The sequence below is a fragment of the Macrotis lagotis genome, chromosome X (assembly GCF_037893015.1).
Source record: "Macrotis lagotis isolate mMagLag1 chromosome X, bilby.v1.9.chrom.fasta, whole genome shotgun sequence".
In the NCBI taxonomy this organism is placed as follows: domain Eukaryota; kingdom Metazoa; phylum Chordata; class Mammalia; order Peramelemorphia; family Peramelidae; genus Macrotis; species Macrotis lagotis.
The window spans coordinates 215824218-215844006 of record NC_133666.1 but is presented as its reverse complement, the minus strand read 5'-3'; the positions used below and the strand labels follow the sequence as shown (position 1 = coordinate 215844006).

The window sequence follows — 19789 nt, the reverse complement described above, 5'->3', positions numbered from 1 at the left end:
TAATCTGTAATTCTCCTTTTGAGAACTTTTTGATGATTTCCTTTGATCACTTAATCTATTACAGAATAGCTTTTACTCCTATATATGTCTTATTAGAAATCTATATAATCTTAGATATCAGACCCCTGCCAGAGTCATTTGATACAAAATATTCTCCCCTGTCAACCATGTCCCTTCTCATACTAGCTGTATGGTTGTTTAGAGAAAACTTTTCGATTTCTTGTGATCAAAATTATTCATATTGTCCTTCATAGATAACTTTATCCCTTATTTATGAATTCACTGAACCCACAGTGTGAAATTCATATATATATATATGAATTTCACACTGTGAAATTTATACAAAATATAAATAAATATGTATTTCCAAATTCAAATGACATAATGTTTGATATTTAGGTTACCTACCCATTTTGAGTTTATTGTGAAATGATGTAAAATATTGTTTCTACCTAGAAATTTCTTTTGGATGGAAGTTTTTCCAGCTATTGTTAGCAGATAGGGAGTTCTTTTCCTGGGTAATTATTTTTTTAGGTTTAAATCAAACACTGATTATTATTTATTATAAATTATTATTACTTCTGATTTCTCCTGATCTAGTTTATTCCATTAATTTTCTTTTCTGCTTTGTAAAGCTGTACCAAATGGTTTTGATGATTTTTACCTCAAAATATAGTTTGAGATCTTGGAGTATTATTCCTCTTTCATTCTCACATCTTTTTTTTATGTTTTCCCTGGATATTCTCGATTTTTTTCTACCAAATGAATTTTGTTGTTGTTTTGTCTAGCTCTAAAAATGATCCCTTTGGTAGTTTGATTAGTATAATACTAAACCTGCAAATTATTTTTGATAGTAACAGTCATTTTCATTATATTGGCTTGGCTTTAAATCATCTTTCCATTTTAGTTGTTCTCTATATAAGGAGTGTTATAATTATCAAAAGTTAAGTGTGAACATTCCCCTATAATGATGATGACTTTTTCATTTTGATTTTTAACAATATATTCCTTTTCCAACCTATTTTCTTTTACCTATGAAAATGTAAAGGTACAGTCATTTTGCCCATAGGAAAAAAATATACTTTAATTCCCTGTCACCTGCTAGTATTTACATTATATATATGTATATGTATATATATATATATATATATATATATATATATATATATTTAGTTATATAGAACTCTCAATATAGGGGTAGGATGAGTTTCATTGCTTTCATGACTATGATTTTCCTTTCCTCCCTTTTCAGCAGGATGCAAGCTGCTTGAGAACAGCTGTTTCCAATTTTGTTTTTCTTTTTACCTTCTCTTGCCATTCTTTCTTGATGCTTTATCGAAGTTTCAGTCTAGAATGGGACTGTCAAGTTGGGAATAATCCACTCCATTTCTTTTGATTCTTTATTCTCAAAAACTGAATGGCACTCTTCCTTTTACAGCAGGTCTTCACATGTCCCTAACTATTTTAACTCCCTGCCCCAATTATCTAAATCAATCAATCAATAGGAATTAAATAAGTTCCCATTGTATGCCAACCATTATTCTAAGTGTTGGAAATACAAAAAGAGGCAAAAAACCATCCCTGTCCTTAGGAAGCTTACAATTGAATGGGGGAAACAACATGCAGTCAAATATATACAAAAGAAACTATATACAAGATAAAAAGGAAATAATTAGCAGAGGTAAATATAAGAATTAAAAGAGGTAGGGAAGACTTGCTTTTAAGGGTGAGATTTTCTTTAAAACTTGTTGGGTACAACCAGAGAGAATGTCAGGAGGATTCGTGGGACTGTCAAGAGACCAGCATCACTGGATCAAAGAGTACGTTTCAAGGAATAAAATATAAGAAGACTAGAAAGGTAGGAGAGGGCTAGGTTATTAGGGGCTTTGAATATCAAAAAAAGTATTTTTGTATTTGATCTTGGAAGCTATAGGGAACCTCTGAAGTCTACTGAGTAGTGAGTGACATGACCAGACCTGCTTTTGAAACAATTATTTTAGTGACTGAATGAAGTGACTGATGGATTGGAATGGAGAGAGACAGGCAGGCAGACCCACCAGTAGGCTTTTGCAATAGTCTAGGCATGAGATAATGAAGACCTGAATTAGAGTTGTGGCAGTGATAGCATAGAGAAGAGAAATGTTGTAAAGGTAAATTCAACAGGCTTTACAACAGCTTGGAAATAGTGGGAAGTGGTAGGGAGTGAATGAACTTCTAGGTTGTATGCTTGAGGGACTGGGATGATGGTGTTGCCCTCTACAGTGATAGGGAAGGTAGGGGTGGGAAAGATGAGTTCAATTTTGGAATATTGAATTTAAGATGTATACTGGAAATCCAGTTTGAGTTGTCTGAGAGGTAGTCATAAATGCAAGATTGGAGATTGGGAGAGAGTTTGAGACAGGTTAAGTAGATTTAAAAATTGTTAGCATAGAGATGGTAATTAAATCTATGGGAGCTGATGAGACCACCAAGTAATGTAGTATAGGGGAAGAAGAGAAGAGGGCCCTATTCCATAGTAGTATGGAATAAATATAGAGGGTATGACCTGGATAAGGATCCAGCAAAGCAAACAGGGAAGGCTCTATCAAACAAGTAGGAGAATAAAGAGAAAATGGTATCCGGAAAACCTAGAGAAAAGAGAGTATTAAAGATGAGTGATCAACAGTGTAAAAGGCTATAGAAAGGTCAAAAAGAGTGAGGCCATTGGATTTGGCAATTACGAGATCTAGGAACTTAGAAAGAACAGTTTTGGTGGAATGACAAAAATCTGGGTGAAGAAGAAAATGAGAGGAGAGAAAATGGAAGTATCAGTTGAAGAGGTCCTTTTGGAGGAATTTAACTACAAAGGGCAGAAGAGAAATAGGATGATAGCATAAATGGTAGGATCAGGTGAGGATATTTTTTTTTAAGGATTGGGGAGATATGGGCATGTTTGTAGGAAATGAACTAGTAGACTGGGATCATTTGAAATAAATAAAAGGATTAGGATGACAGAAGTGTAGACTTTTGGAGAAGGTGGGATGATGTGACAGAGGAAACAAGGATTCAGATCTCCAAGCATAGTGATTTTCTTTAGGCAATGCAAATATGTCAATTGCATAACAAATTGGCATCACTTCTCCTCAACTAGACCCTGGACCCTGAATTCAGGGGGAGTCAAGAAAATAATTAGCAAGATTATAGCAGGAAATAAGATTAGGTAATCTGATTTCTAATTAGAGTAAAGATTAAAGTCTTTCCAAGTTGGGAGGGGAGACAGCAAACAGATGTGATTCCCTGAAATCAGAAAAAGAGGTGTCCCATTTACTGCCAAGTGTCTGTCTTCAGTCAAAAGAACAAGGAAATAGTAACTGATTGACCAGTACAGGGTCAGTTTTCATATAAGACATATGGATTGCTTGAAATGTATAATTGTGAGAAAACTTCTTGCATCAATATTTGGTTTTGACTGGGTCAGCCCAGTCTAGGTTCTTAGTTAAGGGTCTCTAAGCAACAGGTAGAGGTCTTTGGGCTTCCCAGCTGCATAGGGCTAGGTTCACATAATGCAGAAAAATCCATAATTGAATAAGGTTTTCTCACAAGAGAGAAATCGGACTAGAGCCATAATTAAATAGAAAAAGACTGAGCTAGGTCTAGAATTGAGTCCCAAGATGGAGTCAGTGTGGTTCACTCGATTCTCACAATTCCCACTATGGAATAGGATTACTTGAATGAGGAGAGGGGCTAGGCTTGGCAAGGAGTTAAGGTCATTTCATAATTATGTGAAATAGCAATTAAGGAGATGATAGTAGAAGGTACCTGAGTGAGAGGAGAGAAGAGGGGATTCACTGTGAATTGTCTCAGCTTTTACTTTAAAATTTGAGGCAAGTTGCTTAATCAAGAATGTGGGAGAAGGGGGAGCCATGGAGGCTTGAGGAAAGATAAAAAAAAAGTTTGGAAGAACCAATGTGGAGAGAAGGAAAGTGAGTTGTTAAGGATGTTATGGTAGAATTGCCTGGCAATGGTTGTGACCCATTAGAGATTATATAACATAAATTTATAGTGGATTCAGTCAGGATGGTTTCAGGATATTCTGTCTATTTGTGTATTTAGCATTTCCCTCAGTGCACAAAGCAAAGTGGATACAATTTTAAAATCTCATTATCTTTTTTAGTTAATATTGATATTAATATAAGCTAACACTCCACTGATATATTACTACCCTTTTGATATAAGCAATATGTATTAAGTACATAGTATATGCTAGTGGGTAGGGGAAGATTAAGGGGGGGAAATTTGAAACTCAAATTTAAGAAGATAGTGATGTTTAAACATAAATAACAAAAATTTTAAATTCTCCCCCCCCCAAAAAAAGGGAAAAAAAGAGTGTATAGTGACAAAATAACCTCTGTTTCTAGCAAAAAGAAATTAATTTTAAATCATAATTAGAGAATTTGAGAAAATATTAGCAATAATATTATATAATGGAAAGAATAAATATTTTAGATTCAGAGTCAGGATTCAAGTCTCTATTGCATGTGTGAAACTAATACTATAATTCTTTGATGTAAGAAGGGCTCACCACCAGAACTGGTTACTCAGCATTATTTGTTATCACTTCTATTGATAGACTCCACAGCTTTTTGTTAGGTTAAGAATCCTCATTTGTCAGATATTAAGTATATTGCTGGATCCATATACAGGACCTTTCTAGCATGGTGGAACCTTCCAGAGTTTGTGTTCTGTATTCCTAAACTCTGAGCATCCAGACTTTGTGAAAGGACTTTAGTGGAGAAGTTTTATCATTATAATCAAAATCAATTAGCTTAGAAGGGAATCTTTCTATTAAAATGTAAATTACTTAAAAGTACCCAGGGCCATCTCCAATCATCCTGATTCATATCTGGCCACTGGTCCCAAATGATTCTGGAAGTAGAAAGTGAGGCTGGGTGAATTAGCACAACCCCCTCGTGCAAATCTAATTCACTTGCTTGTCATGGTATCATATCCTGATGGCATGGTCTTCTTTGAGAATGAAGGACAAACATTACTCAAAAACAAAGACAATTTTACTTTTTCTTTTATCTAAGTCTCAGGGCCTAGCACAGTGACTGACAAGCAGTGAGCTCTGAATAAGTGGACCCAACTTTATTTCTCTATGAGGTTGTTTCCAGTGTGAATCCCACAAAAAACATGTAATAAATTTTTACTATAGAGAAATTTACATGAGCAGATTGCATCTAGGATATAATGAACTGGGATGGTTACCCTAGAGTACATGCTCATAGGGACTTTGCCACACTGAATCCCAACTCAGGGAGCTGTCTGATAGACAAAAGAAGAGAGGGGTTCTGTCAGCAGATGCTAAAATGAAACTAAAATAAACTGAGAATTATATATGTGAATATATACAAGCAACCCATAAAACCATCACCATAGCAAAGAAGTTAGGACTATTACTCCTCTTTTAGTTTACATGTTATATTTGGGGGGTTAATTTTCAGGGATGTCCTTATGATATACCATAAATAAATTATAAGGATTTGGGGCAGAAGCATTAAATTAAAGAAACTATTTGTAGTGCCAATAAAATATACCCCACATTATTTGAAAATTAAAACAAAATACCTCCTAAGAATCACTGTGGACCCTGAATTCCTCATAAGAATCTCCATCACATGCATGACTGTTAACATATTCAAATGTTTAAGTTTTTGAAAAATAATGATTAAAAGTGATAAGCCAAGGCAAATTAGATTAAAATATCAAATGTCCAACTGTACTCTATTATTTATCAATATCTCCTCCTGGGTTTCAAGACTACTCTGACTTTGATCCACAGCAAAACATGCAGAGGATATGGCTAGTACTTGCAGTTCTTCAGTAGCAAAGAAGCAATGGGGCTTAGGACCTAGATAGCAAGGCTAGCAATTAAAATAGGAACCTATCATCATTCTAGTGCTAATCCCTTCCTCTAGTCTTTCCCCCTTGGTTACATTCCATGTAGCTTTTCCTTTTCATTTTTGTACTCACTTTTGCACCCCACTGAACAATTCTTAACCACAGTTCTTGAAGTATCTGGTATAATGTAGCTGTTCTTGAGTATCTGGTATAATGTAGCTGCTGCTGCTTCTCTTTCTTTCTCTCGAGGTGATGAAGCATTGTCAAGATTGGGAAAGGAGTTTTTCCTTTCTTTAGAGCAATCTCTCAGAGACTGTGGAGAGCAACGAGATAAAGCGACACGAGAAATGGAAGTCTTAAGAATTGAGCTGGAGCAAGCGATAAGAGAACTCCAGATTTTAAGAAGGGAACAGAGAGAGAAAGGAATGGAGCCCCCTTCAAGGTTTTCAAAGTGGAAAAGGGAAAGTGTTGTAGTGTCAGAAAACATGCCAACCCAACTGTCCATATCCCAGTTTTCGCCTCAGAAAGAGAAACTGGTAATTAATTCCATTTTTTCAAGTAGAGCAGAAAGTTCAAGAAACTGTTCCTCCTGGCGCCTTCAGGAAGAAACTATTGAGAGGGCCCCCAGCCACCACCGAGGGAAGAACTTCAGGCTAAAGATCATAAAATCCACAAGACTGTCTTCACAGGATTAATCAGGGGGCCCCATTCAGCCAGCCCCTGTAGTATGCTTCTGGTATTTGTTCTTAGTGCAGGTAAACCTCACATGCCAACACAGATTCCAAACCTAAATAAGTAGCTTTGAAGGGTAAGATTTTCTATAGATCAGTTCCAAAGAAATGAATTGTAAATGGTATAAAAAGTTAATAATTCTTTAATTTTTCTTCTTTTTTTGTAATTTTAACATATGATTGTCCATCTTGCTCTGTGAATCTCATTCTGGAACAAATAGATACAGCTCCTCAATATTACCTCAATTGGCTTCATGAATGAAGGTTTCTTAGATTTCAACCATCTGTCTCTTAATTTAATGATTGATAAAAAAAATATCATCTGCTTTTCATGCTGCTAGAAATGTTAAAATATTACTCTACCTTATTTGAAAGTAATAGCAGAAATGCACTTTTACATGGAGTAAATAGAATGAAGTGCCTGCTTTTGTTAAGTGTGTTTAAAGAATATTTAGCAAAGGAGTTAATAAGTATGTAGTTAGCATATAGTTAATTTGTTTTTCAACTAGATATTTTCTTCTAAAAATCTCTTTGGATATTTAGGATGTTCAGATTTTAAAGTTGATGTTCTGTTAACAAACCAATAAAGTTGAAATTTCAGGACATTTTCTGAGTCTTTATTTAAAAGTGTACTTAAATAATCACTTTTCTATTTTTTCATTGAACCAGAAGACAGAAATATCTAGTCTTTTCTAAGAATTTAATCAGTTTCTAAGAATTTAAATCAAGATAAAATATGAATATTGCTAGTGTGCCAGTCTTGTCTGTTTTGCCAAAGGCAATAATTATATCTGAAGTAATTAAGAACATACATGTGGTTAATTTGCTAGCTGTTCCATAAAAGCATTGTTTAAAAAAACCCCAAACAACACTGGTCTTTGTGTTTATCCATTTGTTTCATTAGTTTTAAACTTGTTAAAAGAAGGTGCTTGGCTAAATACATTGATTTTTCTCTCATCCTGGAAAAATACCACAATACAGGTATCAGGATTATAGGTTTAAGACCTAGAAAGGACCTTAGGGATCATTTAATCCAAATATTTCATTTCAGAAATGGGGACATCAAGGTGTAAATAGGAAAAGTGATTTGCCCAAGGGCACAGAGTTAGTGGTAGAGATAAAACTAGATTCATGTCTCCTGAATCCATGAAGCAATTTCATTTTCCCTATACCATACTGCCTCTCATTGTATCATGGGATTTGAGATAGTGGCAGAAATACTGTTTTTGTACTTATGGTAGCAAAATTGTTACAAAGGTAGTTACAAAGGTCAGCGCTTCAAAATTTACATGGTATACTTTATCCCTAGATTTCTGCTGTTCCTTTGACTAATATTGTTGTTATTGTTGTACCAAAAAGAGGATCAATGATCTCAGAAAGGTAAAGTTGACTTGCAAGTAAATTGGTTTTAAGTTTTGAAAGTTATCAGCCTCAATCTTTGCTCTGGAACCAACTGGGTCCAGTAGCAAGATATAAATCAGGATGACTGGAGGTGGTCCCTGATGCAGTAGGAGACTGAACATGCCTCATTTTCCTTGCCTTCTACCAACTCACCTGCTTTCTCCCTGTGGTACCCTGTGGCCATAGGGAGATGGAATACTGAAGCCTCTCTACAGGTAAGGTCTTTACTCTCCTGCCATGCTAAGATTCTTTGTTATTATGGTTACCTCTCCAGTAATAGCTTCATATAGCATCTCCAAAGTTTCCTACCTTTTCTCCCCCAAGGTTGTCCCAGGTGCCTTTTCTAGACTGTACATAACAGTTTATTACATTTGAATGGTGTTCCATTCTCCTACTGCCTTTTGTTGTAATCTGATACAAAATAATCTCCTTTTCTTTCCCCCTTCCCCTTCTATTTCATGAATATGATGCAATATTTGCCATTACTTACTTATATAGGTTGATTTAGGCATGCCCCCTTAGGGGCTAGTTTTCTAATGTCCTAAAGCTGCCAGCAGATGGCATTGGTGTCTTAGTCGATAAAAATACAAACTCTGGTATTTTAAAGATTTACAAAATACTTTCCTCACAATAGCACATTGAGATGGGTAGAATAAATAACACCCCTCTCCATTTTACTGATGAGGAAGCTGAGGCTCAGTGAGGTTGAATATTTGCCCATAGTCACTCAACAAAGAAGTGTAAAAACTAGTATTCAAATTGCCATTCTTGATACAAACTCTTTTTATACCCACAACCTCTTTGCAGTTTACCATAGTAAGTAGTGATAATTACATCATCATCATTGTCATTGTAGTTATCATTATCATCATCCTTTTTAATATTTATATAGTGCTTACTATGAGCCAGACACTATGCTAAGATACTTTACAATTATTATCTACCTTGATCCTTATAACAGCTCTGGAAGGTAGATGCTATTATTACTCCTATCTTATAGATGAAGAAACTGAGTTAGAGCTTAAATGACTTGCCCAGGGTCATATGCTAGTAAATATATGTGAGGCTGAATTTGAACTTTGGTCTTCTTCACTCCTAGTCCAAGGCTCTATCTACTCTGCAGAGTTATTTCTATTATAATTAATAATAATATTATAATGACCATAATTGCTGGATTGAACTTAATTGAATGGTCTTTGAAATTCTGAGAACTATTAAATGAATCAGATAACTTATTTCCTTAAGAATTGAACAATTAAAGAGACATACTATAAGAAGCAATATGAAAATGGGATAAAAAAAATCCCTTCCTACAAATGTATATTTGCCTTCTATGTGACTTATCATTGCTACTTAACTTAATCAAGCTCTGGCAAAATAATAGTTTACTCCAAAAGTTCTCTTAAGACCTAAGAATATGTTCACTTCTATTTACCTTTCCTATCAGCTGATTCCAGTTTTGAAGTCTGGAGATTTTTGTAAACATAACCACTTTTGATGTGAACATTTTTCATCTTTTCAATTGCTGCAAGTAGGCTTTAGCAATACCTTACCTTCTTTGGCCATGCTAAGTTGCACTTTAAACTTTATAATGAATCAGTAGTTCCAATGAGGAGGGAAAAGCAAAGTCACTATTGTGTAAAGTAAGCTTGTGCAGTGTTTCCTACATAGGGAATGAGCATCACTGTCCTGCTTGGAGTTTTTTTCTCACTCTTCATCACAGACCTGCCTGAAGAATTGATTTGTATTTAGAATTCAGAATTTTGCAACTACTATAATTTCTAAATCCAAATTCTTTTCAGGCAAGTTCTTCTAAAAGAAGACAATTTCTTCCCAAATATTTTAAACATAATGCAAATATCCAGAATGAGTAAACATTTTTAAATGGGTTTCATAGAACAGAAGTATCCTCAAACAGAATAAGTAGATAAAATATAATAGAGATATTGGCAAGTATGGGAAAGATCAACTAAGGCCAACTTTTTCCCTTAAGCCATACTTTGTAGCTTGAAATAACCTCGAAAGAGGTTATTTTGAAGGAAAGAAATAGAATAATTCTGGAAAGATTTCCTTTTTTTGATGAAAGCTGCTTCCTCTTCTCAGCTGTATTTCATTCATTTAGGTTAAATTTAATAAGGCTTGAACATTACATGTGGATGATGACAATTTCATTGCTTCCTTAGTTTGGGTACAATCACTGAACAAAAAGGCATCCAAGCTGAGAAAGAAGAAATGAACCTTTTTTTGCCATTAAAGCTAATGGAAGATCAAAACTAAAGTTGAAATGTCGTAGACACACAAACCATATTTATTTTTTAAATGGAAGAAATTTGTTGAATTTATTTCTTATTGAAAAATTAAGTTCTCTAGGGCCTGTAAAAGAAAAAAATTAATGCAATAGAAGATTTAAAACATCTACTTTGTCATTCAATATATCCTCGTCTTTTTATTATAAGACTGAGTCCTTTTTATTTAAAAACCAAGAAAGGCAGTATAGCACAAGAAATTGAGAGGAGAATCTCAAAGTGGGTTATACTCCTACCTCTGATACATACTGCCTCTGTTGCCTTTGGCAAATTTGCTTTGCCTCTCAAAGTTTTCTAGACAACTCTCTGAAATTAAAACTTACAGAGAAGGGGTTGACTGGCGCTGGTAGAGAGAGTTTTCTCATTTAGGAGCTCCCTACAAAGTGATATCACAAGTTCAATCTCCATAGCAATGCAGTAGGTTCAGAGGACAGAGTAGCTCCTTGCTCAAGTAGATTTAAAGAAGAAGCCCAGATGGTAATGGCCAGGCACTATAGGGAGAATGACATTGTGTATTTGAGACTGAGAGGAATTTTCTTTATTTTTTTCTTTCCTCCTTTCTTTTCTGCTTCCTTGTTTTTTTTCTTCTCTCTCTCTCTCTCTCGCCCTCTTCCCTTCTTCCTTCCTTCCTTCCTTCCTTCCTTCCTTCCTTCCTTCCTTCCTTCCTTCCTTCCTTCCTTTCTTCCTTCCTTCCTTTCTTTCTTTCTTCCTTCCTTCCTTCCTTCCTTCCTTCCTTCCTTCCTTCCTTCTTCCTTCCTTCCTTCCTTCCTTCCTCCCTTCCTTCCTTTTTCTTTCTTCCTTCATTCCTTTCTATTCTTTCTTTCTTTTCCCTCTTTTTTCTTTCTTTCTCTTTTCCTTCCTTTCTTCTGTCTTTCCTTCCTTTCTTCTGTCTTTTCTTCCTTTTTTTTCTTTCTCTTCTGATTTCATAAATGTAAGGAGAGATCCTGTTGGGAAAACTCCTTTTATTCATGCCAATAAATAGTACTTCAGTCTCTCTTCCTGAATCTAAAGAGTTGTCTGAGCCATTTACACTTTTAAGTGACTTGCCCAGGGTCACATAGCCTAGGTCTGTCTTGATTCTAAGACTGGCCCTTTGTCCATTAAGCCATGCTGCCTCTCTGATTATTCTATCATGTTCAAAATACATATCACAAATTATTTTTTCTGCAAGCAGTTCTCACTTAATTCCCCTCTAAAAAGAATTCATCCCCTAAATTCTGTTGGTTAGCTCTAATAAATTACTGGGCTCATTTATTCAGGGCATTTATTCATTGCTTTCACATGTAAATAGCCATCCACCCTCTGGTCTCTCTGAATTGTAGCTTAATAAGATTATACTCATTTAAAAATTTATTGAACTAGCATGGAATATATTTATATAAAAATTAGCTGCTTAAGTACTTCCTTGATGAAAAACATAGCTGTTTTAATATTATTATGAATTTTATTCAGGGAAAAAGAATGACCTTTTAAATTTTCTTTTACCTCATTTCATATTTTGTGTGTCTGTCTTTGTATGATTAGAAATCTTTGTGATTTAATTAAATTTTAAATAGAAAACATGTGCCTGGACAGTAAAAGTTTATTTGGAAATAACCTTAAGGAAACAATTAATAAATTAATTTGAGCAATGAAAGACCTGTTTTCTCTGAAAACACCCATTCTGATAGACATCCATTTTTAAAATGAAACAAGCTTTAGTTTGGTTTTGAATCTTTCAAAAAAAATTCTTTGAAGCAAGTCCAAAGAAACTAGGTGCTCCAATTTTCTGAAAAAAAAAACTTCCAGACTTATGGAAGGTCATTCTAAGTATTCCCAAGTACTTTCCTACAGATCCCCCAAAATAGACAAATATAGAAAAGTTTGCCCTTGGATAAAAGAAAATAAATTTTAAAGTGTCATGGGGGAGCTTTTATTAACCCTTTATCTCTTAACTGCAGCATAACTTCTACAGCAAGAATATACTAGAGATCACCTAAAATGTGTATGTCTTTTTCAGATGGTTGCTGATAAGCCAGGTTTCCTGTCTTGTAGTTGTACAAAAATGTTCTTTTGAATCTAAATGGAACTTCCTATTTGCCCTGGTTACATTTAACATGTTCCTCGGTTGTCCTCTTCTGATAGATCACCAGGGCATTCATTCTCAAAAGTTATATCATCAGTGTTGACTTCCTACTAAGTTGAGAGAGAAAATATGGGCCCAAGAGTTGACTATACCAGAAGAGAGATATTAATTAGGGAAGTAAATGACTGTCAAAGAAAGCAATGTCTGAGAAAGACATTTGAAGTTCTATACTACAGTTTAAAATATAGCAATCATATGTCATAAATTGAAAGCTTGAAGGGACCTTAGAGGTCATTTACTCCAAGCCCATGGTCTTTTACCAAAGAAAAGAAACTAAACTATGAGAAATTAAGTGATTTACCTAAAGTAACAAAGGTAATAAGAGGCAGAGCCAAAATTTTAATCAAGAGCCTATGATTCCAAATTTAGTAATCTTTTCAATATTTGTTGTCTATTTGTATCAGTTGTATTTAGTTCTCCATGACCACATTTAGGTCATGAAATTTTCTTTGCAAAGATATTGGATAGTTTGCCATTTCCTTCTTGGATTTGAAAGAAATATGGGTTCTAATTCTACTTCTTACATATTAGCTTTAGGACCATGGACATATTTCAGTTCTTCAAAGATTCTTGATTTCCTTGATGTCCAAGCATTTGTTGAAGAATGTTGAAGTTTAGTTAGGATCCTGGCATGACAGACTCACAATCTATCACTGAGTTAGCACTGCTTGAATTTTCAGACTTCTAGAATCTACCAGAATTTGCTTTTCCATTGGTCATGGCCTTTATAAATCTTATATCATCTCCCAATCACAGTAAGACATAATAGTTGGATTCTAGAGGAAAGTAACAGTAAAAACATAAGAACTAGACCCCATTTCTAATTTCTCTTTTACTTTCACCACTCAACTATTTATTGATTTATGGTTTACTCTAGGCCTTGGGAAATTTCATGTGATCTTCCTGATTAACTCCCCTTTTGGATCACCCATCCAGGATTTTGGGGTTTTGCTAATTTTGAGTGATGTTAAAAACTTTGCTCATAGTTAAGGTCTCAAAATACTCTAGTTCTTAGAGTTTAGGAAGCCTCTACATTTGTGGTCTTGCTGTGTCCTTGCTAAGAAATAATCCCTGTATTCATCTCCACTTGCTCCCCATGGGTATTAGATCTCAATTACAATCCTGCTTTGATGCCCTATTATGAATGACCAGAGAGGTCATGACAAGCTAAATAAATAGCAGAACTAGGATTGGAACACAAATCTTCTAAGCCCTAGGCTCCAACTCTTTTCCATTATATTTTATTGTTTATTATGAGGTAACTGTCTTCAAATATTTAAAGGATTTCAATGTCGAAAGATCTTACAGTTTTGTTTTTTTTTTTTTTTTTGCTGTGGAGGGCAGACCTGGCAACAGTAGAGAAAGAGGCAGAATTCAGTTCAGTATATAGAAGAACTTCCTAACATTATAAAGATCCTAAAATTAGTGTGAATTTTTTTTAGATAAAATGACTGTGTGACCTTAGCCAAGTTACTTAAGCCCATTGCCTTGAGAAGAACAAAGAAAAAAAAAAGATATTGAGGTCCTTACAACTGGAACTATTCAAATAGAGATTGGATAAGATGAATACAAAATACTTGGATGATTGATAATTGTAGAGGATTGGAACATAAGTCTTCTACGCCTTAGGTTCCAACTGCATATGGTTAAATCAGGTTAAATCCAAGATAGTTTCTATCACCAAGAATGTTGGATTGGGAATTCTTGTACTCTCAGCAATTTTTAAAAGACTATTCCGTTTCCCTTAACTGTAAACTATTTGGACATATAACATCTAACAAAGAAGAATAAACAAATGCAAATAATTTCCAATAATAGCTTTTCACACATCTATATTAGAAGTATGTCAGATACATATCAAGGCCCATTTTTCTACCTTATCCATGGACCAAAAAACTAACAAAAATGAAAAATGTACTAGACTGTTGAGAAACTTTGACTAAACTTATTAATGCAAGAAACAATGGAGTATTTGCAAAAGCAAACATACAAATAAAAATAGTGCATATTATTTTCCAGGTTGATAATAATTGACTTGGTCCTCTTTCCCCAGTTTGTTTGGTAAACTATAAGGTACATGAAAATACATGTGCCATGCTCATCGACTTATAGATCAACATGAGCTGATACAACCCAGTTCCATCTTATTTAACATCTTTCTAAATTAGGATGCTTGAAATGACTGATCATAGATATTGTGGCAAAGTACAAATGCATGGTCATTTTCTGAATTTGCCCAAGTTTACTAAATAGGCAGATTCCTCCAGAAATCTGTAACTATGAACTTAAGACAGCTACAACTTAATTTTATTCAAAACATTAAAATGTTTTCTATGTGTGGAAGATTGTGATAGCCAGTGTGGATTCAGAAAGAAATTACATATTATTTTTGCCTTCAATGAGCTAATAGTTCTGGATGATAGATATGACAAATTCCCTTCAATATTCCCAAAGCTCCTCTCACCAGTGTGGCCCTCCTTTCTCCTATGTAAATTTAATTGGTCAATTTCATTCAATAAATTTGATTTTTTGTTCTAACACCTAGCACAGTGCCTTGTATATAGTAGGCAGCTTAACCAGTGTTTGTTAAATAATTGATTGCAATATCTTTGAGCCTTAATGAGTTGTAGCCAGAGATAATTTCAACCTATAGCCCATCTGGTACGTGCCTTCTCAAACTTAGCTGTGTTGGTCCACAAAAGACACAAACCAAATGTTTCAACTCAACAGAACTCTCTAGATTAGAATTTGTTTTTCACTAGCAAATATAACCATTGATAATCCAGGCTTAGACTATTAGAACTTTAGTGGAGTACACAAACACAAATAATTATTGGTAGAATGATACCTTAAACAAAAAAGGTATAGTACTTAATAATTGTTGTTAAATTGAGTTGAATACATGCTAAGTACTTAGAAGTTGTCTAATTCTCTGACTGCACAGTCTCCTTAAATAGATTAGAGCTTTTGAGCTCAGTATTTCTTAGAATTTTTTCTTGAGAATTCAAGTTAATTCTCAGTCTTAGAGAATTCCAAAGTCATCGTGCCTTAATAATGATTAACATAACCATAATGATAAAAACCTTAGTTTAATGTATTTCCCTATTTGTTCTAATTCTATTTTAATATAATTCTCTAGTGCCTCCAAATTAATGGCACTTTGGTATCTTCTATACATTAGTATATCAGTGATATAACAGGAGCAATAGACAGAAGAGAAAGGAGCACCATGGTAGAAATACCAATTAAATACCAATCTACACTGTAGGTTGCCTTAAAAAGAGACTAAATCTATCCAAAGTTATCCATAGTGTATTATCACTGCATCTCTCCAAACTTCTAAAATGAAGTCATACCTCATTCTTTCATGCATATAGGGATTACTCTTCAAAGTCTAGAAAGATCTCTAGTTCAGTGACTCACTGTCTTTGTGTAAGATATTTACTGACCATGTAAGATATGTTTGTACACATGAGATGCTTAACATAAAGATAATTCACTTGAGGGGAAACACTGATGAATACTTTTTGCCTACTCTAAAGATTCTTCCTACTCTTCTAAGGATGACTTTGATCCATGCATTTAGGGGAACAAAAAAAAAACAAGGCTAGATACTCTGTCCTCCTCTGAGAGAGGTTACTGGATTAGAATTATATTTATTTTTTTTCCTCTCCCCTAAATTTTGCTGATCTAAGGATATGGTTGACTCCAGGAAAAAATCTAGTTATCTGTTAAGAAAAGAGGGTTCTCAGATTATACTCATTAATTTGACTCCTTCCCCTCAAATTTTGGTTATACAAAGGACCCTAGCAAATGGTGAATTGAGATTAAACTCATTTATCTGAGCAAAGAAAAATCAGAATATTTATCCAGATTAGAATATTATAATCAAGTCAATAAATGCTTTAGCTGGGAATATAAGATCTTATTAAATAAAGAGAAATACCTTGATCTCACTTAAGGGTAAATTCCTCCAAATCTCTAGGGAGGCAAGCTGGAAACCAAGAACATGATGAAGACTCAGTTTCCCCCTATAAGTCTGCAAGAAAGTCTTTTTCTCCTCATTAGAGTGGCTCATGTGTGCTCCTTCAGATAGTTCTCATGCCAATTTGGACCCTCATTCAATATTACATCAGCATTCTTTCTATCAATTAGGAGATTATCATATAAAATGCTCATAGATTAACTAGAAAACCAGATTACATTAGTAATCAAGTCAATCTTGCAACTAGATCATCTCTGACCTTGATACCCCAATTTATTTTGGTTCCTACCTAGTGGTATGCTGTGAAATATAGAATATTTGACTCTCCTTCCCCCCAAATAACAACCCCCTAAAATCAAACATATTCATGACATTTTTAAATTTAATCTACATTATTAACTTCTTCATCACTTTCCTAAATCTGGATATTGACAACAGCAACATATTAAACCAAGTCTTGATTTGAGGCGCTTGCCAATTTCTGAGCATAAATTCTCATACTGAAATTTTTATAATCAGCTTTTTTTGAGTTGATTGGAGTTGCATCCAACACACTCCTCCCAAGTACTTGACTATCATCGTCTTAATCCCTTTATTCTCCTAATTGGTAATTTATTTTTCCAATTACATGTTATGAAAGTTTTTCAACATTCATCCACATGCAATATGCATATTTAGAAGTTACATTATTTCCTTACATCTCTCCTTTCCACTCCCCTCTCCTCAACAGTGAATAGTATGGTGAACATTATACGTATGTGTGTATATGTATATACATATACATATACACACATTTGTGTTTAGCACTTTACAGATTAGTCATTTTCTGTATGATGAATTAGTTCTAAGGGAAAAGAAAGAAAACCATGAGACAGGAAATAAAAACATAAGAGAAATTTTTTAAAAAGTGAACATAGTATTCATTTATATTCTGTAGGTTTTTCTTTGTTTCATTTTGCTTTTCTTCCTCTGGATGTGGATGGTAGTGTCATAGCTCTCTGGGTTGCTGAGAGGAGCTGCATCCATCAAAGTTGATCAAGTGACAGTATTTTTTTTTTAGAAAGATTTTATTTATTTTGTTTTACAATTCCCCCCCCAATTCTTGCTTCCCTCCCCCCACCATAGAAGGCATTCTGTTAGTCTTTACATTGGTTCTCTGTTATACATTGATCTCAGTTGAATGTGTTGACAGAAAAATAAAGTATGAGATAGCAAAATTATATAATAAGATAACGGGTTTTTTCCTAATTTGGTCTTTGTTCAAAGTCCATAATTCTTTCTCTGGATACAGATGGTATTCTCCATTGTGAGTCCAAAATTGTCCCTGGTTGTTGCACTGATGGAATGGGCAAGTCCATCAACGTTGATCATCACCCTTATGTTGTTGTTAGGGTATACAGTGTTTTTCTGGTTCTGCTCATCCCACTCAGCATCAATTCATGCAAAGCCTTCCAGGCTTCCCTGAAATCCCATCCCTCCTGGTTTCTAATAGAACAATAGTGTTCCATGACATACATATACCACAGTTTGTTAAGCCATTCCACAATTGAAGGACATTCATTTAATTTCCAATTTTTTGCCAACACGAACAGGGTGGCTTTAAATATTTTTGTACAAGTGATGTTTTTACCCTTTTTCATAATCTCTTCAGGGTATAGACCTAGTAGTGGTATTGCTGGGTCAAAGGGTATGCACATTTTTGTTGCCCTTTGGGCATAATCTCAAATTTCTCTCCAGAAAGGTTGGATAAGTTCACAGCTCCGCCAACAAGTATTAGTGTCCCACATTTCCCACATCCCTTTCAGCATTGATCATTGAAGTGACAGTATTGTTGGGGTTTTTTAAGGTTTTTTTGGTAAGGCAAATGGGGTTAAGTGGCTTGGTCCAAGGCCACACAGCTAGGCAATTACTAAGTGTCTGAGACTGGATTTGAATCCAGGTACTCCTGACTCCAGGGCCGGTGCTTTATCTACTATGCCACCTAGCCACCCCACGAAGTGACAGTATTGTTAATGTGGGCAATGTTTTCTTGGTTATGCTCCCTTCACTCAGTATCAGTTCCTATAATTCATTCCATGCTTCTTTAATTTGACCATTCATGGTTTCTTAGGGAATAATAGTACTCCATAACATTCATATACTATAACTTGTTCAGCCATTCTCCAGCTAATGAGCATCCCCTCCATTTCCAATTCTTTGCCACTACAAAAAAGAGATGCTATGAATATTTTGGAACATGTGGAGTTTTCCCCATTTTTATGTTAATCCCTAAATTCTCATGACTTATTTCTAATACTAATTACCCACTTGGTGCTCCAGAGTACATGTCCTAATGATTAGTGATATCTTCAAAAAAAAAGGGGAAAAAGGATAAAAGAAGAGTTGGTATGAATGGGATGGAGATGAAAACTGACATTAAAAAGAAGCAACTCCTCAAAGAGAATGCTGTCTGCCCTGAAAATGACCAATTAAAAAAAAGAATAATGGGGAATGGATACCCAATGTAAGTAAAGTGATAGAAAGTGACTACTTGTTTTCCTTGATGATGGGAACATTTCTTGACCCAGATGAATCATATCTTCAGTGTGAGAGGGCCACAAAAACTAACTTTTCCAAGGTTTCCCATAATGCCTAGTCTCTCTTGTTTGACATTCCTTTATTATTATATAGGATATAGTTTAATTATTAGACTTTTAAAATTGCAAGTTGCTATCCTTTCTGAGGATATGTAAATTTTGAGGAATGTAAATTAAACTTTTGTATGCAAACATTTTATACAATAGGAACTTTGTCCTCTTGTTAGGATTTTTTATGTACTAGAAGTTTATTTTCCTTTCTCTATGAAGCCTGAATTAGCATTTCACATGTAATATGTAGTGATAGGTGAGCAACATAAGGGAATTTGTCATATCTATGGTCATGCCCAGTTAATTGGCATGTATCCCCAAAATATTGTCTCTTACTTTTTATTTTCACCCCTGAAACTGGCAAAGAAAGATTTTTGCTCTTTACAAAGTAATAACCTCATAGATGTGTCCATCTGGGCTCAATTGGCCCCCTAGAACTTGACATAATAAATGCCATATCCATCTGTACAAGCCAATTTTTAATATATCAGTAACATTCTACTCTTATACTCTCACCACCCTCAGCAAATTATGGTACTCAAAGACCTCAAAGAATAGATCTGGAAGCAATAGTAGTAGAAAGCAGTTTACTTGCCATCAGTTACCATTTCAAAATTCCTACAGAGGAATTAGTATCTCTAACACATAATGAAGATAGGACTTTTCCTAGACAGAAGAGGAAAGTTAGAAAGTCATCTATGGAGCTGCCACATGACCCTCCAAAACTGGGAAAT

At 34.6% G+C, this 19789-nt stretch overlaps 1 protein-coding gene across 1 annotated transcript in view; it reads left to right on the top strand.

The window, feature by feature from the left end:
* Nucleotides 1-7185, top strand: part of LOC141498966 (uncharacterized) — a 263553-nt gene extending 256368 nt beyond the window's left edge. Inside the window, exon 15 of the mRNA XM_074201973.1 lies at nt 6130-7185. Coding sequence (XP_074058074.1) covers nt 6130-6575 — 446 coding nt within the window. The 3' untranslated portion in view covers nt 6576-7185. The remainder of the gene's footprint in view (nt 1-6129) is intronic.
* The last annotated feature ends 12604 nt before the right edge of the window (nt 7186-19789 follow it).